This window comes from Salmo salar, chromosome 13 (genome assembly GCF_965601325.2).
Source record: "Salmo salar chromosome 13, fSalSal1, whole genome shotgun sequence".
Classification (NCBI taxonomy): Eukaryota; Metazoa; Chordata; class Actinopteri; order Salmoniformes; family Salmonidae; genus Salmo; species Salmo salar.
Genome location: NC_138303.1, coordinates 38,970,666 through 38,994,287, shown reverse-complemented (window position 1 = coordinate 38,994,287; position 23,622 = coordinate 38,970,666). Strand labels below are relative to the sequence as shown.

At 41.1% G+C, this 23,622-nt stretch overlaps 3 protein-coding genes across 6 annotated transcripts; 1 reads left to right on the top strand and 2 right to left on the bottom strand.

The window, feature by feature from the left end:
* Nucleotides 1-1,717: 1,717 nt before the first annotated feature.
* Nucleotides 1,718-13,045, bottom strand: LOC106567172 (bridging integrator 2). Of its 2 annotated transcripts, none has more exons than XM_014136175.3 (12): nt 12,838-13,045; nt 7,112-7,244; nt 6,892-6,972; nt 5,105-5,159; nt 4,696-4,790; nt 4,481-4,576; nt 4,143-4,250; nt 3,955-4,040; nt 3,747-3,822; nt 3,477-3,559; nt 2,656-3,277; nt 1,718-2,454 (listed from the first exon to the last, which is right to left on the bottom strand). In XM_014136175.3, the coding sequence occupies exons 2-12, from the start codon at nt 7,193-7,195 to the stop codon at nt 2,401-2,403; spliced, it is 1,440 nt and encodes a 479-aa protein (XP_013991650.1). In that variant the 5' UTR covers nt 7,196-7,244; nt 12,838-13,045; the 3' UTR covers nt 1,718-2,400. The 2 variants fall into 2 exon arrangements, with proteins under 2 accessions (XP_013991650.1, XP_082816188.1); XM_082960062.1 differs by lacking the exon at nt 12,838-13,045 and adding an exon at nt 7,530-7,678.
* Nucleotides 11,704-15,204, top strand: si:ch211-210c8.6 (uncharacterized). Its single transcript, XM_014136177.3, has 5 exons — nt 11,704-11,971; nt 13,089-13,194; nt 13,498-13,604; nt 13,995-14,167; nt 14,399-15,204. Exons 1-5 carry the CDS (start codon nt 11,821-11,823, stop codon nt 14,675-14,677), a joined length of 816 nt encoding a protein of 271 aa, XP_013991652.1. The 5' UTR covers nt 11,704-11,820; the 3' UTR covers nt 14,678-15,204.
* An 844-nt stretch (nt 15,205-16,048) lies between these two features.
* Nucleotides 16,049-23,320, bottom strand: LOC106567171 (rac GTPase-activating protein 1). 3 transcript variants are annotated; one of them, XM_014136171.3, is made up of 17 exons: nt 23,101-23,320; nt 22,236-22,323; nt 21,927-22,129; nt 21,639-21,784; nt 21,449-21,518; nt 21,220-21,273; nt 21,047-21,127; nt 20,300-20,417; nt 19,961-20,091; nt 19,601-19,765; nt 19,345-19,443; nt 18,967-19,165; nt 18,540-18,645; nt 18,270-18,402; nt 17,957-18,083; nt 17,642-17,753; nt 16,049-17,368 (listed from the first exon to the last, which is right to left on the bottom strand). In XM_014136171.3, exons 2-17 carry the CDS (start codon nt 22,318-22,320, stop codon nt 17,284-17,286), a joined length of 1,914 nt encoding a protein of 637 aa, XP_013991646.3. In that variant the 5' UTR covers nt 22,321-22,323; nt 23,101-23,320; the 3' UTR covers nt 16,049-17,283. The 3 variants fall into 3 exon arrangements, with proteins under 3 accessions (XP_013991646.3, XP_013991648.3, XP_013991649.3); XM_014136173.3 differs by having other exon boundaries at nt 22,236-22,320; nt 23,101-23,296; XM_014136174.3 differs by having other exon boundaries at nt 23,233-23,289.
* Between the last annotated feature and the right edge of the window lie 302 nt (nt 23,321-23,622).

Genomic DNA, 23,622 nt, shown 5'->3' with positions numbered 1-23,622 from the left:
AAGCTCCATATACCACCCACCACTGTGACATGTATGCTCTCGTCGGCTGGCCCTCGCTACATATTCTTCGCCAGACCCACTGGCTCCAGGTCATCTATAAGTCTTTGCTAGGTAAAGCCCCGCCTTATCTCAGCTCACTGGTCACCATAACAACACCCACCCGTAGCACGTGCTCCAGCAGGTATATCTCACTGGTCATACCCAAAGCTAACACCTACATTGGCCGCCCATCCTTCCAGTTCTCTGCTGCCAATGACTGGAACGAATTGCAAAAATCGCTGAAGTTGGAGATTTATATCGCCCTCACTAACTTTAAGCATCAGCTATCTGAACAGCTTACCGATCGCTGCAGCTGTACATAGCCCATCTGTAAATAGCCCACCCAACTACCTACCTCATCCCCATATTGTTTTTATTTTACTTTTTTTGCACACCAGTATTTCTACTTGCACATGGTCATCTGCACATCTATCACTTCAGTGTTAATTTGCTAAATTGTAATTACTTTGCTACTATGGCCTATTTATTGCCTTACCTCCTTACTCCATTTGCACACACTGTATACACATTTTTCTATTGTGTTATTGACTGTACTTTTGTCTATCCTATGTGTAACTCTGTTGTTTTTTGTCGTACTGCTTTGCTTTATCTTGGCCAGGTTGCAGTTGTAAATTAGAACTTGTTCTCAACTGGCCTACCTGGTTAAATAAAGGTGAAATAAAAGTTTAAAAAATCCGGACATATAAGAATAACGGATGCAAATACTGAAATGCAATGAGTCATTGTCGTGATGTGGTCGATGCAGATAAAGAACTGTCTCTAGGGTAAAATGGCTTAGCTACTGCCATAGCCGGGAAATAAAAAATACAATAAAGGGTAGAATATTGGTATCATTTCTGCATATCAATCGTTGAGGTATTTATTCAAGCTGTCTCCTGGAACAGCATGTTTACTGGCTAGTTGGGTACATCACACTTTTAATGCTGCCATTGTTCATCATGCAGCTGTGTACGTAAACAGATTCAATTAGGTCGGTGTTATCCGGAATACCCTAAACCTTACCTGACCCATTTATCATGTCATCTTCAATGGGGTAGAAACATCCCAAATAGCATGGACCCAATTGAATATGTTTACATAGTACGAGCAAAAAGTCGCTGGTTTTATTAGCTATTATTTTAAATTAAAAGTATGAATTGCAGCACCCCGTGGAAGGTACCGCTGTTGTACAGGACACACATAGGCACAGGAAAGCGTTTTCAGAATTGACATTTTTACAAGAATCAACTGATAATGACACAATGTTGCTACCATATCGCGCGACCAGTCATCAAAACTCAACTCCGCGGCGATATAAGAGAAAGGGGTTGAGGTTTCCCCAACTACTTTAGCTGAGGAAGTAGAGATATCTGCTGAGCGATATTTACTTGCTGGTCACATTTCTTTAGACACCACTTTTCTTAAAAAAAAAAAAAAAAAAAGGTTACGAAATACAGTATTTTAAGCGAGCTAGCTTTAGTAATCCAGCAACGAAAAAAAAACCACATAAAAACAGACAGCTGTGCTCACCGCCCAAACGTTCTCGCCTTGCGCGTTGAAACGCATGTCTGCTAGCACCCGTGAAATTGCTACAATGGCTCTTGGGAGGTTTCATGTTGCAGCAACATTGTTGCAGATCTAGAATATTTACAGTACTGACAAATCAAGACACAAGGGGCAGAGATGTTATCACTTTAATGATAAATTGTTTATAAATACATAATTAATCAAAAGATACCTCTAGGTTTCCTTTGATTTTACATTCAGTCATTTGAGTTTTTCAATCCCAGGAGTATCACTCAACAAGCCATTATAAAAATACATTTGTTAATCAATAATCAAGTTCTTCATGTACAATTTATCACACACAGAGAATAAATCATTGTTTTCTATGGATTTCTATTTAATTTTCTATTCAATTTTGCAAAGCTGAATATCAATGAAAGTCAATTACAGTTTAGTGAACTTGCTGTTTCTCTACAATTAAATTAAAAGACAATTGGGTGACGCAGTATTGGATTATTGGCAGAAACCTATGCAAAGCACAAACAGGCATACCACTCATTTTATTAATAAAAACAAAACAGCTCTATTGAAAATATATTGTCCACAAGCAAGAGCTTTCAGATCTTAGGCAGCTGGTGGAAACAGCAGATATTCTTATATCCCGCCTGTAATATTGAGAAGGCTCTTCATTTTTATCCTATTTCCCTTGTTCAGTATTCAGCCCCTCTCCCTTATTACTATAACTAGTTCTGTGAACAAATGCAAAACACTTTGACAGTTAACAAAGAAAAGCAGCCTTATCCATAATTATAGTTACTTCAGACAGGAACCAACATTTTCCTCAGAGATCCTTCATTAAACCACAGTGTTTTTCACATCCTCTGGCTCCTGGATATGCAATTGTTCTGCCTAAAAGTAAAAGAAAAGACCAAAGTGACAAGTTATAGACCAGTAGATCAAAAAAGTCTAGCAGCTGTCGATGGCATCCCATTATTATACTGCCTGTCTTGATTACAGTAGACTGACATGTAAATAAAACGTACCACATACGAGAGGGTATAAAAGGTTGCGTCTGTGTTTTTACAGTGAGATCTCATCCTGACAACTCACCTTTTGGACAAGCCCAGTGGCCTCTATGTCAGAATCAGAGCCATCAGTAGCCGCTCCGTTCTGCACACCATGGACCCCAGCGTCCTCAGGGGCCACGGAGCTCTCTATGGTCAGCTGGGGGATGTCTATGGCCGAGAGCTGGAGCTCAACACTCTCCAAGTCATGGGAGTTTGTCACTTCGGAGGTACTCTCAGTTAATGCAACAGGGTGCTGTTTTGAAGAAGGCTCAGACTTTCCCCTTTTAACACCCTTTTCTTCCTCCGCCAGTTTCTCTTCCCCTGACTTTTGACCACTGCCGGAGGCCCCTTCTGTGGTGGTGGTGGTGTCATCCCTGCTTTCAGACCCAGGTTTCTTCTCTGCAGTAGGATCCTCACTACGGGTGGAGTCTGCATCCAGGTCTCTGGCCACTGAGGCGGGCTCTTCAATAGGCAGGGGCCGTGAGGAGACTGCAGGTGTGCTGGTGAGTGACTCATCGTAGCGAGGACTACTAGGGGATCTGAGGCTGGACCTGTCTCTAGTGAGGGTGCCTGACTTGCCTGAACTAGAACTCTGATGGAAGTCAGAGAAGCTGGCCTTCCATGACTTGGGGGACATGAGAGATCGCCTCATCAGAGAGCCAGTCCTGAAAGATATGTGAGAGGGGGGATATGACTACATGTTGATACACTTACTTTTGCTTTGATTACTGTTATGCTTTATAATACACTTTGTGTTTAGTTCATCCCAGACCACAACCCATTGATAGACTCAAATGGGAGGAAAGTCAATTAAAAAAATGTAAAAAAGTCCTGGCGAGAGATGTAAAATCTTTACCAACTTACCGATTAAACCCCTTGATGACAAATACCTTGTCTGGATGCTGATCCTTCAGATCCTTCATCACATTCTGCAAATCACTGTTGAACTGAAAGAGAGGAAGTTACACCAGATCAAGAATAGATATAAACCGAAAGAGCTAGGACTTTTGTTACCTAAATGCAGACAAAACAGTTCTGTTCATTTGTATAAACCAAAGCAAAGCCCCACATGACTGCTATTTTTGGATGTGTATTCCCACCCCAGTTATTGAGAATAATATGAACTGCACATACAGTAGTCATTTCCTTGAAGAAGGTGTCCCGCAAATTTGAGATGGCTGTGAAGACTGACACATAGCATCCAATTCGGCTTTAGGAACAAAATGAAAGAAAAAAACATTATTAATATGAATAGGTTATTAGACACTTGACATGATGATGTATTTATTTGAATGGTATGTCATTCTGCTATCTTGCTCTGTGCTGACTTCTGACTCCTTACCTGTCATAGAGAGCAGGGAGCTCATCCCTCAGCTCTCTGTTGATGCCCTCAAAGACACTCTGGGCTATGTTTACCTCATCAGCTGCCTGTACAGAGAAAACCACCATGATAAGATTGAGTTTTGTAGCTTAGCTTAAATGATAATTGCTGTGCAAAGTAAGTAGACAGGGATATTTTGTCTGTCTGACCTTGGCTATTTTGACATCATCTTTCTTTTTAGCATTCTGCATCGCCTCCAAGTGGTGACGGCAGGAATCGTAGTCAACCAGCTTCCTGCCTCGTTTGGCCACCTTCTCCTGGGGATTTGGAGGAGAGGAAGGATGCACTTGAAAGATAACATACTGTATTTAGGACGTGTGTGTGTGTGTGTGTGTGTGTGTGTGTGTGTGTGTGTGTGTGTGTGTGTGTGTGTGTGTGTGTGTGTGTGTGTGTGTGTGTGTGTGTGTGTGTGTGTGTGTGTGTGTGTGTGTGTGTGTGTGTGTGTGTGTGTGTGTGTGTGGGCCACCTGCACATTTTCCAGCCTTACCCTGACATCTGGGAACTGGCTCATATAAGACTCCATGGTACGAAGCGCCTGGTCTAACAGCTTCGCCTCATAATCATTCCACAGGAGGTCTTCACCCTGTTGGCATAGGATATATATATATATATTTATTTATTTTTTACAGAAATGTGCACTATAATAACCAACAAAGAAGTCATGCATATCATCCTTAATAATACAGCAGTGCTATGACTAACCTCTACAATGGCCCCCAGGTCCTCTTCTCCATCCCAGTCCGGCTCATAGATATCATACAGAGACTGGGAAAGCCGTTTTGAAGCTTCCCGCATTTCTGTGAAAAAGTGGACAACACGGATCACATTTTATCAGGCCTTGGACACCGCTGATGGTAAAGCTATAGAAAACCATGCAATTTAGGGACAACATCATACATGTTACATCATCATACATCATGTTTTTAAATGTATGTAAATTGTAAAGTCTTTTGTCTGTAATGTTTTTTTTCGTTATGTGTTTATGTGTTGGACTCCAGTAAGACTAGCTGTCGCCATTGGCGTCGGCTAATGGAGATCCCAATAAATCAAATCAAAAATGAAATACAGATCACAATCATTTACAACATAGACAGACAGAACAAATGTTTACCTTTGACAGAACTAAGGTAATGCTTTAGGTCTTTGTATAACCGGTTCCCATCAATCTGCAAACAAATGTTATAGAGTCATTTGTAGGCTATACATTCATTTTTGGCATTTACAGGGGCAGATTGTCATGCCTTTGCTAAATCATAAAATATCAGTTAATATATACTGCTCAAAAAAATAAAGGGAACACTTAAACAACACATCCTAGATCTGAATGAAAGAAATAATCTTATTAAATACTTTTTTCTTTACATAGTTGAATGTGCTGACAACAAAATCACACAAAAATAATCAATGGAAATCCAATTTATCAACCCATGGAGGTCTGGATTTGGAGTCACACTCAAAATTAAAGTGGAAAACCACACTACAGGCTGATCCAACTTTGATGTAATGTCCTTAAAACAAGTCAAAATGAGGCTCAGTAGTGTGTGTGGCCTCCACGTGCCTGTATGACCTCCCTACAACACCTGGGCATGCTCCTGATGAGGTGGCGGATGGTCTCCTGAGGGATCTCCACCCAGACCTGGACTAAAGCATCCGCCAACTCCTGGACAGTCTGTGGTGCAACGTGGCGTTGGTGGATGTAGCGAGACATGATGTCCCAGATGTGCTCAATTGGATTCAGGTCTGGGGAACGGGCGCGCCAGTCCATAGCATCAATGCCTTCCTCTTGCAGGAACTGCTGACACACTCCAGCCACATGAGGTCTAGCATTGTCTTGCATTAGGAGGAACCCAGGGCCAACCGCACCAGCATATGGTCTCACAAGGGGTCTGAGGATCTCATCTCGGTACCTAATGGCAGTCAGGCTACCTCTGGCGAGCCCATGGAGGGCTGTGTGGCCCCCCAAAGAAATGCCACCCCACACCATGACTGACCCACCGCCAAACCGGTCATGCTGGAGGATGTTGCGGGCAGCAGAACGTTCTCGACGGCGTCTCCAGACTCTGTCACGTCTGTCAGGTGCTCAGTGTGAACCTGCTTTCATCTGTGAAGAGCACAGGGCGCCAGTGGCGAATTTGCCAATCTTGTAGTTCTCTGGCAAATGCCAAACGTCCTGCACGGTGTTGGGCTGTAAGCACAACCCCCACCTGTGGATGTCGGGCCCTCATACCACCCTCATGGAGTCTGTTTCTGACCGTTTGAGCAGACACATGCACGTTTGTGGCCTGCTGGAGGTCATTTTGCAGGGCTGTGGCAGTGCTTCTCCTGCTCCTCCTTGCACAAAGGCGGAGGTAGCGGTCTTGTTGCTGGGTTGTTGCCCTCCTACGGCCTCCTCCACGTCTCCTGATGTACTGGCCTGTCTCCTGGTAGCGCCTCCATGCTCTGGACACTACGCTGACAGACACAGCAAACCTTCTTGCCACAGCTCGCATTGATGTGCCATCCTGGATGAGCTGCACTACCTGAGCCACTTGTGTGGGTTGTAGACTCCGTCTCATGCTACCACTAGAGTGAAAGCACCGCCAGCATTCAAAAGTGACCAAAACATCAGCCAGGAAGCATAGGAACTGAGAAGTGGTCTCTGGTCCCCACCTGCAGAACCACTCCTTTATTGGGGGTGTCTTGCTAATTGCCTATAATTTCCACCTGTTGTCTATTCCATTTGCACAACAGCATGTGAAATGTATTGTCAATCAGTGTTACTTCCTAAGTGGACAGTTTGATTTCACAGAAGTGTGATTGACTTGGACTTACATTGTGTTGTTTAAGTGTTCCCTTTATTTTTTTGAGCAGTGTATATTATTTGTTCATGCATGGAGATTGACTGTCAATGAAGACTACCTGTTGGTCAGTGAGATTTAAGAGGCAATGCTCAAATCTTTCATCTTTGGTCTCCACCGTCTTTCCAAACTTCTGCAAGACCTAAAAAGTCAGAAACAAAATACATGTACACGTCAAGCTACCTCTAATGGCTTGAACCTTTATGCTTTTCTTCTAAAGGTAGATTGAGAGGCATTTGGAGATCATGCTGTGCATTATATTGAGAAATGTAAAAGCATACCTTCTCCTTGCCCCTGCTCAGTTGCCTTTGGACTCTTTTGGCAAAGACCCCAGAACCTCCTTTTGGACTGTGGCCGTCTGACATACTTTCCCCTTTTCTTTTCTTGCTTTTCCCTGTTGAGTTTGTTTTTATGCTTGGGAATGTAGAGAGGGGAAAGAACAGATTACAAAAATGAATCTGTCTGTATAGAATGGAGAGTTCTAATTTGGCAACCTAAAAGTAGTTGATTAGAATATTGGTGGGACAGATATACTATGTCAAGTTTACAGTCATTTACGTGCATCATGTCAAAAGTGCTTCATCACTAAAGTGTATTACTTCTTTCACATAGGATTCACGGTATGTTGCCTGTAAAAACAATTGGGCAATGTATATCTCCTTTATACAGCACTATCTTTACACCTCGTCGGGAATTCACCTTTTATATAGCCATTATTAAGGCGGCAACGGAGTAAAAATAAGAAATAACGAGGAATAACCTGACGAAGATTCTTGCAGGTCAGATAGAAACGTTGTTTGTGAATAAAGGTACGTGGCGGAGCTTATGAGTGTGCGGGCACTATTTATTTTATGGCTACTGAGCAAGAGACGTTCAACTTTGATCTTTGTCGTGACAACCGTTGTCATGGTAACACGATACATTTTAAATTCCTCCAGATTGACAGATTGCAATGCACTGCTTTAATTTCTTCACATTCACGAACAGTAAATTAGCAGCTCGCCATAGTTGTAAACCATTTGTAAATAATTACCCTGTAATATGTTAATTTTACTGTTATGTTGAATAAAAGTTGGCTACAGTTCAATTCTAAAGGTTGTCAGATATGTTCAGGTAATTATGAGCTGGCTAGCTGGTTTAGCAAACCAAAACTTAATTGGCTAGAAAGTAGCTTTTAGTTGCCTGGCTTGTTAGATTTACATATCGTAATAGCCAATTTACATATCCTAAATAGCCACATTTTTAAACGAATGGGTTTTTTGGTGCAAAGAATTGAGCAGGTAATGTTGCTATTTGCCCGACCAGGCTGCTGGTTACATGTAGGCTACCGTTTTGTTTATACTTTTCCATATCAATGACAATTACACCTTTTTTTTTTAATGTTGGACAACAATAATAGGTTGTTTATGCGTGCCAAAGCCAGGAAGATGATAAGGTATACTGTCTGATGGGTTGGCGGGACTTTTAAACATTACCGCAATCGTGAGTCATGACCAATGATGTGGTTGGCGGAAATAAAAGTACAGGCGTTTTATGTTTTATATTTATTTTATTCATAATACAAAAATCAACAACTTACATTGTTACATCAAACATGTCTAACAAAACAAAACACAGGTATTAACAAGAAAATACTAAAACATACAAAAAATATATAAATACAAAATAATAAAAAATAAACAATTCTAGTGCAATTGTATTCACTCTGAAAAAAAGTTATTCTTGTTGTCATTCACGGGGGATAATGTCTTAACAAGATAATTAAATTCAATCAAAAATATGTGTAATTTTGGTACAGAATTCTGGAATTTTTGTTTGTGTATAAAGTATTTGGCAACAAGAATTTAAAAAATGCATAATCATTTCAATGGTCTTGTTATCATTGCAATAGTAACATATTATATCCTTCATGTCAAAAACATGGGTAGTGTTCATAATGGTAAATAAGTATTTTGCAAGGTTTTCCCAAAACTCTGACACAAATTTACATTCAAAGAACGAGTCAGATTCTCACCTTCTTTTTCACAGAAAACGCAGATATCATCAATAGCCACAAATTTCGACAACATGGATATTCCTTATGTAGAATTTTAAAGTGCACTTCCTTACATTTGTTTGGTATACAATATTTGTAAGGCTGTAACCAAGCTTTTTATCCAGACAGTGTCAGGAATAAGCATGTTCCAGAAAAATATTCCTCTAGGTGTAAGTTGGTTCCGTGAATGGAGAATTTGTCTTATATATTTATTACAACAAGATTTCTCAAGTAAGCCCACGCCTTCCAAACTGAGTTCTGGATAAGCTTTGTGATCATCACCAAAGCTAAGATGAGTTTTCATTAGTGTAGTAAGACCACTGGGAATGGCTTTGATCACAGAAATAAACTCTCTGAAAGGTATTGGAAAGTCATTCAATGTTATAAATTATTCATATGTAAGAATATTACCCTTGCTGTCAAAAGCATCAAGAACAAAGTCAATATTCCTCTCATGCCAGCTGGGGTAGAACAATGACTTATTCCTTACAGTTATGTCAGAATTATTCCACAAAAGAGCTTTATGTGGGGGAAAATTCTGCAGGAAACATATTTTCCAGGCCATTAAAGCTTGTTGGTGAAACCTAGCCAATTTAGCGGGTAATCTTTCAGGAATATAATTACATTTCAGTAAAAATTGAAGACCTCCCAACTTATTAAACACATTATTTGGAATGAAATACCATATTGATTCAGTATTGATCAAACATCTTTTCAACCAGTTGATCTTGAAAGTGTTATTTATGTCAACAAAATCCAACACCTCCAGACCTCCTTCAGTTCTTTTATTAGAGAGGACTGACTTGTTTAGTTTGTGAGACTTATTTTTCCAGGTGAAGTTAAGAAAGGGATTGTTGATCTCTTTACAAGTAGAGGGAAGATATACACTTATATAAATAGTTCTGTGTTACTAAACCTTAATACATCCAAAAGATTCACTAACAGAAGTGTATGACAGGGATGCCCAATTTTGCAATTTTTATTCATTTTGGTTGTGGAATATCTCTAGATATGGAACTCGGAAAAATACAAAGTCATATCATGACGTCAGTGATCGTTAGGCCGAAGCTCTAGAAAGAGGCGAATTCCTAATTGGATGACCGTTAAAAGAGATTTTTTTCTAGTAGGAGCTCGTTTTTTCAGAGTTCCCAGTTGTTTTGAACACACTGAAGTCGGAGATTTCCGAGTTCCCAGTTGTTTTGAACGCAGCATTTGTTGCTGGCAATACCTATCAGATATATGTATATATAAAAAGTTGGCGGCATGCTAAAGTGTAGCTATATAAGGCAGTTTTATGACTACAGTTCCGTCTTCTTAGCGGGCCTAGCATATCTTTACAAGTCAAGCCACTCCTACATACTATTATGGAATTACATAGTCAGGAAGGTACAGGAAGCAATTGATGAAGTAGAGCGTTGGGCATTATTGTGGGGATTCAGGTTCTCTGTAGAGAAAACTCAGACAGTGTTCTTTGCCTGGAGGTAGGTGGGAGATGAGGTACGCTTGAGGTTATATGGGAGAAACTTGGAGAGGGTGGGGTCCTTCAGGTTCCTTGGGGTGTACTTTGACACTAGATTGACCTGGGCAGAACACATTGAGAGAGTGGTGGGAAAGTGTAAGGTGTTAAATGTGATGCGCTGTCTGACAGGGAAGGAGTGGGGGGGCTGGCCGTTCCTCATCGAGGTCCAAGTATGTTGCATTGATCTGATCTGTAATAGACTATAGCAGTATACTGTATGGTTCGGCAGCCCGGACTTCATTGGAAAGTCTAGATGCCATACAGGGGCAAGGACTCAGAATACGTAGTTGGGCGTTTCGAACCTCCCTAGTGTCTGCACTACAGGTGGAGATGGGTGATATACCATTGCACATTAGGAGTCAGCAGCTGGAAATGAATTATTGGGTCAACCTACAGGGACACGGGGTGTCTCATCCTTCAAAATGGATTTACAGGCATGCTGGGAACATGAGCGAAGACGGAACACAAGCTTTGGGTGGGTGGGTAATACACAGGCGAATGAATTACAGATCTTCTGGCTGTATATACGGCAGAGCTGATGGCCATACTGTTGGCCTTGCAGTGGGTGGAGGACATCAAGCCAGACAGAGTAGTTACAGTATTTGCTCTGATTCATGTGCAGTGTTGATGAGTCTCCTGTCCTTTAGCTCATGTAGCAGACAATACCTTTATGAGGTACTACAAACCCATGGCAGGATTAGAGCGATAGGTATACAGATAAGATGTACTTGGGTCCCAGCCCATGTGGGGGTGGAGGGGAACGAGGCAGTTGATGTACTGGCTAAACAAGCACTTAGAAGTAGGGATATTGATGTTGTGGTTTCAATGAGCAAGGCAGAGGCAAAAAGCCTGATATGGACAGTGATGGTGCAGAGATGGCAGGACCAGTGGAATAGAGATACTAAGGGCAGGCATTTATTTCAAGTACAAGGAAAGTCGGGGAGGGGAGGACGGCCGGAAGAGACAGAAGAGAGTAAGCTATTTTTACAAGATTAAGGGTTGGACACAGCCAGTTGAATAAGACATCCAATGTGATAGGAAATCATCCAACAGGAAAGTGTGATTATTGACCGGAAACAGAGACAGTGGAGTATGTATTAATACAGTGTGGGCAGTATGAGAGGGAAAGAGAGAAGCTGAGATCTAGTATGATGTGAGAAGGGGATACAGAACATTTGTTTAAATAGTATATTGATTAGAACGTCGTTAGATATAGTCTGAAATATGTTGTTATCTTTTTTAAGAGAAACGGTGCTGGCAGGTAGGATTTAGTTTCTCCCTGTCTCTGACCCACACTACAGTACAGTAGGTGGCGGTAATGCACCATACCGTTGGATGCCAACCGCCGATAAACTCCACCCAAGAATAAGAAGTAATGTTATGGAAGATGTGAACTTTATACTGGAGTGTTGTTTGAAGAAAGTGGGGGTGGTCCGATGTTGGAATACCAGTTGTTGTTTCAGAATTTACTGGACATGATAATGGGCAGTACGATAGTGAAATGTGCAGCTACAGACCTGGGAATCCAGTGGGCTGGATGGGCCATAGCAGCAGCTCTCAAAACCGAGAAGTTCTATGACTTAGCAGGTAATAACACTTGATTTAAGCCTACCGGTATGTCAATTCTCGCCGAAGCGTTTTGTTTGTTTTGTGAATCGCTATGATTTCATATTGTAAATGGTTTAATAAATCACCCAGTGTATACGGTTTTGTCATAAAATGTAAACATTCGTTCGGTCAAACCAAACGTATGCATTGGAATCAGGCATTGTGTTTTTCATTCAAGTATAGCATGTTGTATCTGATGAATATCAACGTTACAAAACCACTGTATCTAAACAGCTTTGTTGTGAAACAACTCAATGACTCCTCCCTCCCTCATTCAGATAAGCTTAAGTATCTTCCGAAAATCAGCTTAGTTCAACATTACGACCAACTGACTACCAATTTTACAAGCCTCCACTCAAAAGTTAAAATAAGGCCAGGTAATGCTGCAACATCCATCTATTACCTAGCTTCGACAGCGCATCCGGATGATTTTAAACAAATGTTCACATTGTAGCGCGAGATTGGTGTTAAATGTGTCGGCCTATCGCGAGATGTTTGTCAAACAGTGTTACGTTGTAGTTCGCGCGAATGCAATTGGTGCAGTAGTCACAACTCCGGTCATCGAGTAACCACAGCAATACAGTTTTATTGTAACCCGTCTTTTGTCGATCATCCAACAATAACATGGTAAACCAAACGAAAACAGCAGTTATGTAGGCCCTTGCATTTGAAGGATTGAGTGAGGCAATTGTTGTAGGGTTTTTCATTGTTACAGTATAATATTGTTGACATCTATATATGAACTGTCAAAGTTCAATGGGCAAGTAAAAACTGTTGTGACAGTATGTACCATTCAAGAATAACAATTGACTTCACTGTTTGTTATGTAAAAGACTGCAACTTACCTGTAGACCCTGATGAATGGGCATTCCTTGACAAAATTATTGTGCCGCTCCTCTGAGCTGTCTGTGCTCTTGGAAAGTTTTGCCCTTGTACTTTGGAGCCAATTGTCACTCTGTCAGTAGGCTCCTGGGTAAAATATTCATTGAACACGCCTTACTGTGCAACTTCTGTGTGATAGGGGTGGGCAGAGCCATGTACCACGCCCAAAGGGACACATGTCTTGTGCTGATGAACTTTGATTGTATTTTTTTAGGATCTGGCACATTTATATTACTCGCCCACCTGAGTCGCTATTGGGGAGGGACTCGTCATTTGAGGCAAAATGTGCAGACCGGATTGGTGACAGCATGGGGAGTAAGGTAAGCTTGACAGGGTGACAGCAGGGTCTCCAATCCAATGTCACCTGCTATGCCCAACAATTAATTCCCATCCTAACAATGGAGAAGAACAAAAAAGCTATAAACACCTGCAGAGCTTTAGTGTTCTCTGATCATTTACTTTTCAATCAACAAAGTGTTGTGTCAGTTTAGTAGTCTTATCCAAGGCTGAGGTTTGGCCCGGCCCAGTTGTAGAACCCTCTAAGGATGGGACTCATTAAAGTTGAGTTAATGAATAATGGCGGGGTTAATGTCAAACTAATGCCTATGTTCTAACGTCTGCAGGCTTGGAACATTCCTCTTCATGCGGATCTTGAAGGACGGCCAGGATCGCAGATTTAACAATGTCAGAGACAGCCCAGGGACATTCTTTGTGTACTGGAGTGTTCAAGGTACTTTGAATCATTGTGGTCGCCGGCTTTTCTTATTCTCACTCAGCCACCACAGCAGTTATTTTCTTTCATCAAGCAATTTTAACTCACTGCTCAGTCGTTTCGCTCTTCATAAATGTATGAAACCAGATTAGAATAGCCACTGATATCAGGGTATTGTGCATTTTGCCCAAATGGGAGAAAACATAAATGAGGTTTACCATTGGACACTGACAGTACAGTACTCTTTTGAAAATGTTTTATATTTTGGACCCAGGTGAATTTCTAATTGAGAGTAGGAGCATTATCTTGACATGTATGCAAGTATTATTTATAGATTGGTAGGATAGACCATTTCTGTGGACTAATCTACCATTGGTTCAGTACATAATTTATTCCTCTTTCTTTCAGCTGTTTGGGTGTTCATGACCCTCCTACCTACTCTCATCCTGAACAGTGAGCAGCGAGATGAGCCATTGGGCCTGAGGGACTACCTGGGCTGGGGGATATGGGGCCTTGGCTTTGCCACAGAGGCCATTGCTGACCAGCAGAAGTGGTTCTTCAAAAGTGACCCAGATAATGCTGTGAGTCAGCTTGGTGGGCTTCGTTGTTTTCGGGACATTGACTTTTTATAATTATCATGGATGCAGTGGGGTAGTTGCAAAGTATTCTCACTACAACATGCTGTCATATGATGAAAACACAACCACTCTTATTAAACCATTGAAAATAAACTTCCTGTATTTGTATGTTAATTTATAGAATATTTATTTACCCAGAGAATAGCCTCAATTCAGCCTTCCCATTCTCTCCAGGGAAAGTTCATCCAGAGTGGGCTGTGGGGCTACAGCAGGCACCCTAACTACCTCGGGGAGATACTCCAGTGGTCTGGACTCTTCCTCTCCGCCTCGTCAGTGATGAAGGGTCCCCAGTATGCCAGTGTGCTATCTCCTCTGTTTGTGTGGTTCCTGCTGCGTCATGTCAGTGGCATTCCCATCCTGGAGAAGCAGGCCATGAAGAAGTGGGGCTCAGACCCTGCCTTCCAAAACTATGTCAAGAACACTCCTCTCCTTTGGCCAATTCCCAAGTTCTGATGTGTTACATACTTTCTAATAGGGTGTTCTGGCACAAGGGGAACTTACTGAACAGGACCATTTATAATCATCAAGTATCCAATGTGCTGGTTGTCTTTGATATTCTCATATCGAAGTACACATACACACACGCAGAAACAAAAGATTTTAACTTGCACAAATGTTTTGATAAACAGGGTTACTTAAAATCCACAATTTTTACTATCCCACTTTTCAGTTGTCTAAAGTCCAGTGGTGTAAAAATACCTGAAAGTACTACTTAAGTAATTTTTTGGGGTATCTATATTTTTGACAATTTCACTAAATTCCTAAAGAATGTACTTTTTACTCCATACATTTACCCTGACACCCAAAAGTACTCATTACATTTTGAATGCTTAGCAGGACAGGAAAATGGTCCAATTCACCCACTTATCAAGAGAACATCCCTGGTCATCCTACTGCCTCTGGCATACTCCCTAAACACATTCTTTGTTTGTAGATGTTGGTGTGCCCCTGCCTATCCGTAAATAAAACTAGAAAAATTGTGCTGTCTGGTTTGCTTAATAAGGAATGTGAAATGATTTATACTTTTGATACTTATGTATATTTAAAACAAGTAGTATTTTACTGGGTGACTTTTACTTGAGTCACCTTAATAGAAAATATCTTGACACTTGGGTACTTTTTCCACCACTGCAAATGTCAGTTGATGTAGTAGACCTACTTGTATCAGTGCTACTCTGTCAAGTCTGCTTTGGAAGACATGCAAGGACTGTTATTCCTTACACCACTGGAAGTTTTTTGCACTTCTGAGTAAAAATACAAAAATAAACTGTTTAGAGGAAGTGAACACAAAACTGGAGTAATGACCTGACAGACTGCAGTAGTATTCTGAATTATCTACATTCTGCTACATGTAACTGACAAAATTAAGGAAACCCCAAGTGTCTTAATAGGGTGTTGGGCCAGAACAGCTTCAATGCACCATGGTATAGATTTTATCACTGTCTGGAACTCTATTGGAGGGAGGCAACACTATTCTTCCATAATTTGGTGATTCGTTGATGGTGGAAAGCGCAGTCTCAGGCACTGCTCCAGAATCTCCCATAAGTGTTCAATTGGGTAGAGATCTGGTGGTTGATATGGCATACATTGTTTTCATGCTCATCAAACCATTCAGTGACTATTCATGGATGGTGGCATTGTTATCTTATATGGGCATAGCCATGGTAGCCAAAATAACAGTCTGCCCAGCATTTTCATACACAGGATGTTAATTGCTTCTAACTTAGGAAGCACCTGTTTTCAATACTTTGTAGCCCTCCATTATTTTGTCAGTTACCTGTATTTTTTAGGTTAGTGCAGCAACAACGAAAGGTAACGAGAAAGACCAGTTTAAATGTACTGTATACTGTTTTTACAAATCACAGATCATACAGTATGTACTTGTACAAAACAAAGTGACCAGAAAAAGCTTTGATCAAAGGAAATGTTACATTCTTGTTGAAATGCCACTATTTCTACACACAGATTCTCAGTTACGCAATGCAGCGTTCTAAGCCGCTAGGGGCACAGAACATTATAGCCAGAACCAGAACCATTGTGTAAACAAAGATGGTCATGAAGAGTGTGTAAAACTGAAGTAATCAATGTCCGAGGACTACTTGGAGTATAAGCTATATTATAGAACGCTCAGAAAAGGAAACCGGTGAAATGTTAAACCTAAGTTGGGATGTATCAGAACAGGCCGTGATTAGGAGTCCAATAGGGAGGTGGACAACTGGCCCAGCGTCACCCGGGTTTGGCCGGTGTAGGCCGTCAACTGACTTGCTTAGTTAAATAAAAAGGTTACATTTAAAAAAGCAAAAGGTGAATATTTTTTCCCCTTCAAAAACGTATAATCAAGTTGAATGAATCAATGGCAAAATGTACTGGACTCACCAAGCATACAGCTACTTGGTTAACCTCTGTTAGATAATTATAGCTAAAGAACACTGCAGACTAAAGACGCTGCATCATATTAGTATCGCCATACTGTGGCTAGTCTTGAGTATGTAAAAGACAAATGGAGTTAAACATGTACAATCAAACTGCTAAAGCATGTAGACCTTTTAAAAGTGATTATACAAATACAGGAAAAAACAGAAATATAATGCCACCCGCAGTAACTCCGTTCAAGCCCATCATAAAAAGCTCTATGCAAAGTTGTTTTCTAACTAGTGATGAGCAAATTGCATGTTAGATATCCATAATAGATCAACCTTTTTTCACCAGCCTAAATTCAGACACGCACATTCTCAACCAATGTTCAAATGTTTCTTTGTAAATAAATCACAGGAGGATACTGAAGAAAAACCTTAAATTGTATCTACAAACCTAGTACATGTCATTGCCAGAGGTGATGAGAAATCAACGGAAAGCATCTTGATTCAGAGCCAACTTTAAAAAAAACTGAGCTCCAAAGAGACCCTCCCTTTTGATTGTAAAATATATATTTTTTTGCACACGTAAAAAAACACAAATCCTACCATTTAAAAACATCTGTGGAAGCAGTGTAAAATTGTATAAAATAACAAATCTATTGCTAGGTATTGAACAGAGAGCTGCTCTGCAGTGGCTTTGGATTACTTGAGGAGCGGCGATGCAAAAAAGTTTCCTTGGCGATTGGTGAATCCCACTCCCACGACAGACTTGCTCTTACTCCCAAATCTGAAAGTTACAACACAAAAAAACAGTATTAGCCAGGCAGTATTAGCATTAGTGAAATGATGCCAACGTTAAAAGGGAGCAAATCAGAACTTGGTGAAAGGACTTATTTAGAGATCATATACATTAACTTAAGTCTGTCTGTTTTGTTGAACAATGGCGTTTGCATTGAGACTAGCGAAAACCCAAGTCCTTCAGCCAGGAACTACATACACATTTCAGTGACTTACAACAAATACTGAATAAGTAAAATGCATGACAGGACAGAGCGCTTACTTGGGTGTAGTCTTGCTCAGGGTGGACCTCATGCGTTGACCCAGAGAGCTGGAGGACGGGGTTTTGTTCATTTGGTGGTGCTCTGGAGTGGTGAGAGGACCCAGCATGCTCACTGGAACAATATCAATACACAGTCAATATTAGTCACATTACCCCAGTTGGTTACCAACCTGTACATCTGCATTTGTTTTTAACATATATTTTCATAAATTGTCAATATAATAACACATTAACCAAATGGAGGAGCTGGCCAGAGGCAGGCCCTCACGTGGGATTTGGTACTGGGTTGCTGAGATAATGCTTGACTAGGCTCACCTTTGTGGTCAGGGGTATAACAGTTATTGTTCTCGATAATCATGTGATCAGGGTGCGGCTGGTCATGGTCCACCATCATGAACTGGCTCCAGTACTCTACCGGCAGGCCCAGCAGACGCTCAATAACCTGGGTAATAATAGAAATACATTAGCTTCTGTTTTTTTCCTTAGGAATTACAGCATATTGCCACATCCTCTTTGAAGGGGCTAGACAGATCAAACAACTTGCAAGACTTAAAATAATTAGACGATAAAATGTAACCATGGTATTTTTACTGCAAGTTAAACCAAGACTGTTGCTGTAATGAGTTACCTTGGGCTGGCGTTTGGTGTCCTGCAGGATAGTCATGGGCTCTGGGTCAGGCACTGCATGGCCAACGATAGTTGGCCCAAACACCCGAGCCAGGTTGGTGATGTCCATCTTAGTGTCCAGGCTTTGTGCAACCCTGAAAGAGAATGAATATTGGGCAATAGGAGCCCATTTATCGAGGGGGAAAACAAGCAACAAATCTCAAAGGGTCAGTGATATGGATCAACAATTACATTTAAAATGAGTAAGGAGAGGTGCACAGCACATGCTAACCTCTGAAGATGAATGGCCAAGAAGGCCAGGGTGTCCCTGTTAGCCTGTGGCAGGTCACTGATTGTCTGGTACATCAGGGCAATGCTGTTATCCTCATCCGCAAGCTCTGAGGACAAAGTGAAACGTCAGTAGAGAGCACAGAATTTGAGTTGTAGACATTGATTATTATTTGTTTTAGTCCAGATGAAGAATTTAACATTGCACGGGCTTAGTAACTAGATTTATTGGTGACCAAGAACATCATGAAGGAACACTGAACATTACCACATTTGACTGTATTACTAACCAAAACATTTAGTGTGCCCAAGGACAAAATGGCTATGCAAAGCAACTAAAAGACACCTTTATCCAGTCTACTAGTCAACCACTGGCCAAACCAACCAGAGTGATAAAGTTATTGTTTTATCGCTATAGGGCCAACACCCACCTGCAGCCTCCATGAAGGTGCGGTTGAGACGGAAGGTGAGGAGGGGCTCTTTGAGGTTCCTGAGGAAGTCCTTGAGGAGCCCAGTGACACAGTTGATATCATCCACCTTGCTGAGCAGCGGGACAGTCTTCCCACGCAGGAACTTCTCCTTCAGTTCCTTGACCGTGCGGTCTGAACCGGACAGCCGATAGAGGCCGGTCTGGGAGAGAAAAGAGCACGGTGAAACTGGGCTCAATCATAGATAAAGTGTGAAAAAGAGTTTGAAGCTATATTACTACTGTATAAACTAAGCTTTAAAAAAAAAAAAACACAGCAATTTTTCAGCCAAGTGTGAGGCTGTCTGGATTTTTTTTTAACAGACTGGAGATGACAACTCACCTCATGAAGGCCCCTCTGCTCAATCTCATTGACACAGTGTACCACCAAAGAGGGAATCATAGGAGATTGGACATGGGAGACGTAGTCTGTAAGCGTACCCTGGGATTGGTAATACATTTAAGAGAGAATGGTTATCCCATTAGACTACACTGAAATCACAAGATGTTTGAAGACAGACAAGTTGCATGTATCAGAATGAACGTATTGTTTAAGTATATGACTACAAGTTGAGAATTCAGAAGAAACATCCCTGTACCTGTCCGATTTTGACAGGAGTGCCACTCAGGCTGGGGATGCATGGCAGGGGACAGCGTTCACGACACTCTGGGTGGGTGACCACTCTGCAGTCACGACACTTCAAGGAGATCTTTCCGAACTTGATCCTCTTGCCACAAGGTACACACGACTCTGGCTTGATTACCTGTGCGTGAGGTAAAACAAAGCGTGGTTGATCCAAGTTCGCACAAACCATAACTTTTGTCATTTTAACCTGAAAATAAGAACCAAAGCAACACATTTTTATTACAAAAGCTAATTCAATAAAATAGTCTTTTCTGCCTTGCTAAATTCACCCATGTAATAACCCTCTCTGACTGAAAACAAATGACATTCCTACCGTTTTGGAGACAAACTCGTGCAGACGGACACCTCCGGTGCCCTGGGGCGTGCTGGGTTCCTGAGGCCTGCTGGGCTGTTTGAACATGACATCCTCAGACTTCACTGACTCCGAGTCCCACTCCTGTGTAGCTGAACAGGTGGGAGCGAGAAAGGTCAAATACTGCTCTGACAATGCAGCTATGATGAGTTATGACCATGTCACATTGTCAAGGATAAACTAATATAGTCCCGCTGCGTGCTGCTTCCCAAATAAATATCCTATCATGCTTCGACATAAAAATACCATCTTCCATTTTAAAGTTCACAAAATCCACAGTAAATGAGTAAGAGCTGTTACCAGTCTTTCTCCTGCTCCGAGTCCAGTAGGGAACAGACTCAATAGTAGAAACAGCTTCGATGGGACCTCCGTTAGCAGGCACGGTCACTGTAGTCTTGGCCACAAGAGACTCATTTCCCTACAGCCATTAAACATATCAGTCAAATCACTTTAAACCTCAACAGTATAATGAGTAACCGCTCTCAGTTACCTACATTTTATTCATTTAGCAGATGCTCGTATCCAGACTTACAGTTAGTGCATTCATCTTAAAGGGACATTTCACCATAGCACCACCCCAACATCAACATATGTGAAAATGGCGCATTTCTATGTTTGGTAGTAAAAAAAAGACAGGAAGATAAGTGTTTCAAATGACATCTGTGAACATCATGTGATTTTAACCAATGAGTAAGCATTGCCTACTAATTGGTCGATGTGTATTGGAAACATCTTTTTAACTACAAAACGTGCCATTTTCATATGTTGATGTTCAAGTAGTGCTAGAGATTATTAATATGAAGTTGAGAAATGAAATTTCACAATAAGATAGCTAAGTGAAACAACCACAATAGTCGTAGTAAGTAATTTCTTAAATAAAAAAGTTATCAGCAAAGTCAGTGCTAGTAAAATTCTATATAAATGCATTTTAAAAAAGTGTTTGCATGGGGGGGGGATAAGATATTTGTCTTTTTAAGAGACCCTTTAAAGGGTTGCAGATGTTTCGGGCAATGGGCATATTTATAGAAATGAAACTAAAACCTTTACCTTCTCAGAAGTTCTGCCTGTTGATCGAGACCTTTTGGAAGCACATGGGGGACCATCAACAAAATGTCTTGAGGCAGAACGCTGTAATGAAGATGTCAAACATGTTAATAAACAAATACACCACCGCGCCCTTCAGTTACACATTCAATAAATAATTCCAATGAACTGCTTACCCTCTTTTCACGTTTCTTCAGTCGCACAGTTCTCACGATGGATGAGTCCCAGTCCTGGAATGGTTTATCAAACAAACAGACCAGGTTCATTATTGCAAAATATGTCAACTTGTCATCTAAATGATATTATGCATTGGTTGCTTTAGCCATTCCCCAAGCTAAAGGTTTGGATGAGTAATATACTTGATTCAGAGGCTTAAGCATTTAGACAAGACAAATACAAACTTACCAGAGAGTCATCCGTTTTATCATAGCTGATGTCTGATGAAATAGAGGCAGACTCATCTATGGTCTTCAATCTATGGAAAATAACCAGATTAAATACTGTAACTTTTCAGATGTTGATATGTTAATAGAAAATGCATTGGTAAGCTTTCCAACTCATGAACAGGAGCAAGGCACTAGAAGTGGGTCCTTACCTTCGGCTGGTGTTAAGGTTGGCTGGTGCCGCCTGAGAACGAGCGTTAAGGAAGGCCAGAGCAGAACGCTGCTCTTCATTCAGCTGGATGCTATTGCTGGAGCCCTCAGTGATCAGAAGCTCCCGAATCAGCTGGATCTGGCGGTCCTGTAACACAGAAGAACACAGGGAGAGCGGAGGTGAGAGGAGTCGTATGAAGCCATTCGACAGTTTATTGGGAGAAGAGTGAACCAGTCTGAGGGTGCCAGTGAAGAAAATATGAAGATAGACTTTGTCTGTGCATACACACCAACTTATCACAGTCAGCTTCTGCCTTCTGGCGGCGGCGGATCTCCACGTCCACTTGATTTCGAGCATGCTTGAGTTTGACTTCCAGGGCTCCCCTCTCCGTTTCTGCCTTGGAAAGCACTTCCTTGCAGGACCCCAGGTCCCGCTCAAGCCTGAGCCATCTACGACGGCAGTCCTCAAAGTTGAGGGCCATCTGGATGAACTCTGATAAGAGAAGTTGCACAATAATGAGTGTTAGCTTTAAATACATCTTATCCATCGTCTATATTATGAATCTCCTTGTCAAATCAAATTAAACAGAATTACTTACGGGGCTCAATGCTCTCATTGAGTATGTCTACATGAGACCGCAGATTGCCAAACAAGCTGTGTAGGTTCATCACAGCAGTGTCCATCTTCTGGGGAAAATAAAGGGCACATAGAAACCAATACTGATAATGAACTTCTATGAGGCTCAAAAATAATTTTGCTAAATGTCAATATTGAATAACATCATCCCCAAGGTAATTGTTTCGGCACAATTTTCTGCTGGTGAACCCTAATCATAGAGTTTGTAACGTTAGTCCTATAAACCGAAAAGGAGTTACCTCTGGTTCGTTCAGCCATTTCTATGAGGAAATTATTTTATTTGAACTAGAATACGGTTTTGGCTAAACTCCGACAATAAGGTCCGAGGTTAACACAGCATTAGAAGATTTTACGTTGCGTTTTATGAGATTACATCAATCTGTTAAAATTACCGTTACGAATTAGAAGCCTGTGCTTTTTTGGATTACATAAAATAAATCACATTTGCACAAAAAGTGGAGGTTAGAAGATTATCGCATAGAACAAAAACGTATAAGATCTCCTAAGCCTGTGTTTGCCACAGACCTTATTTTCGGCATTTATCCCAAACGCCCATAGCTTTGTCCAACGAACCATGGCGGAGTTTGTGCCTAAAAAGACGCCATTACTATTACTCTATTCATCATAGTAACCTAACTGACGTTGAAGATGCGAGTAAACATGCTGATTGTCATTAAAAAAACATACAATACCTTTAGCTAATTTAGTAAGCAACAGTAGATTTAGCTAGGCTAGCCAACATTGTTAGTGATGTAACTATGATTCAAAAAACTACAGCTAGCTAGCATGCTAACGTTAATAGAATAACTAACGTTACAATTACATACCGCTTGCTGAGTCCACCACTCTAATGAAATAAGGCAGACAAAACACCTAAACCTTTCCACAGCCAAATGTTTTGACCTCTCTTTTGTCACTTGATGAACAAGTGAGTTATTCTTTTGTTCGGATCATCTCACCCTCAGCTCCTGGAAGTGTGAATTCAGGTAAGACAGGCACGTTTCATTTCAAATTTACCCGCTAGCCAATGAACATCAACTGACGTTCTTCACGTAGCTGTACGTCCGCGCGCATAGGGACCAGCAGCCCCATGAAACGGTTAGCACTTAGCTCTGATCCTGGATCAGACAGTCCTGCAAGCAAGCAACAGTAGCAGAAATAAAATGTGGCAAATATGAATGAACGTTTGGGAAAATCTACAATAATCCATATTACGTTTGAATGACGATGATTATTATGATAATTATTAAGCGTTAGTATTATTAACATTCATTTGTATTTATTATTCTTATTATATCATATTGATTATTGGGATGTTATATTTATATTGGCATCATAATTAGGCTATT

Excerpts from the sequence above, each read along its gene's own strand:
- LOC106567171 (XM_014136171.3), bottom strand. The coding sequence starts at position 22,320 with ATGGACACTGCTGTGATGAACCTACACAGCTTGTTTGGCAATCTGCGG. Across the intron at positions 22,130-22,235 it reads CAATGAGAGCATTGAGCCCC|AGTTCATCCAGATGGCCCTC; the intron begins GTAAGTAATTCT and ends TTCTCTTATCAG. Across the intron at positions 21,785-21,926 it reads AAGCTGACTGTGATAAGTTG|GACCGCCAGATCCAGCTGAT; the intron begins GTGTGTATGCAC and ends TCTGTGTTACAG.
- si:ch211-210c8.6 (XM_014136177.3), top strand. The coding sequence starts at position 11,821 with ATGTTGGAATACCAGTTGTTGTTTCAGAATTTACTGGACATGATAATG. Across the intron at positions 11,972-13,088 it reads GAAGTTCTATGACTTAGCAG|GATCTGGCACATTTATATTA; the intron begins GTAATAACACTT and ends GTATTTTTTTAG. Across the intron at positions 13,195-13,497 it reads GTGACAGCATGGGGAGTAAG|GCTTGGAACATTCCTCTTCA; the intron begins GTAAGCTTGACA and ends TAACGTCTGCAG.
- LOC106567172 (XM_014136175.3), bottom strand. The coding sequence starts at position 7,195 with ATGTCAGACGGCCACAGTCCAAAAGGAGGTTCTGGGGTCTTTGCCAAA. Across the intron at positions 5,160-6,891 it reads TAAATCTCACTGACCAACAG|ATTGATGGGAACCGGTTATA; the intron begins GTAGTCTTCATT and ends ATTTGTTTGCAG. Across the intron at positions 3,278-3,476 it reads GTCATCAAGGGGTTTAATCG|GACTGGCTCTCTGATGAGGC; the intron begins GTAAGTTGGTAA and ends CATATCTTTCAG.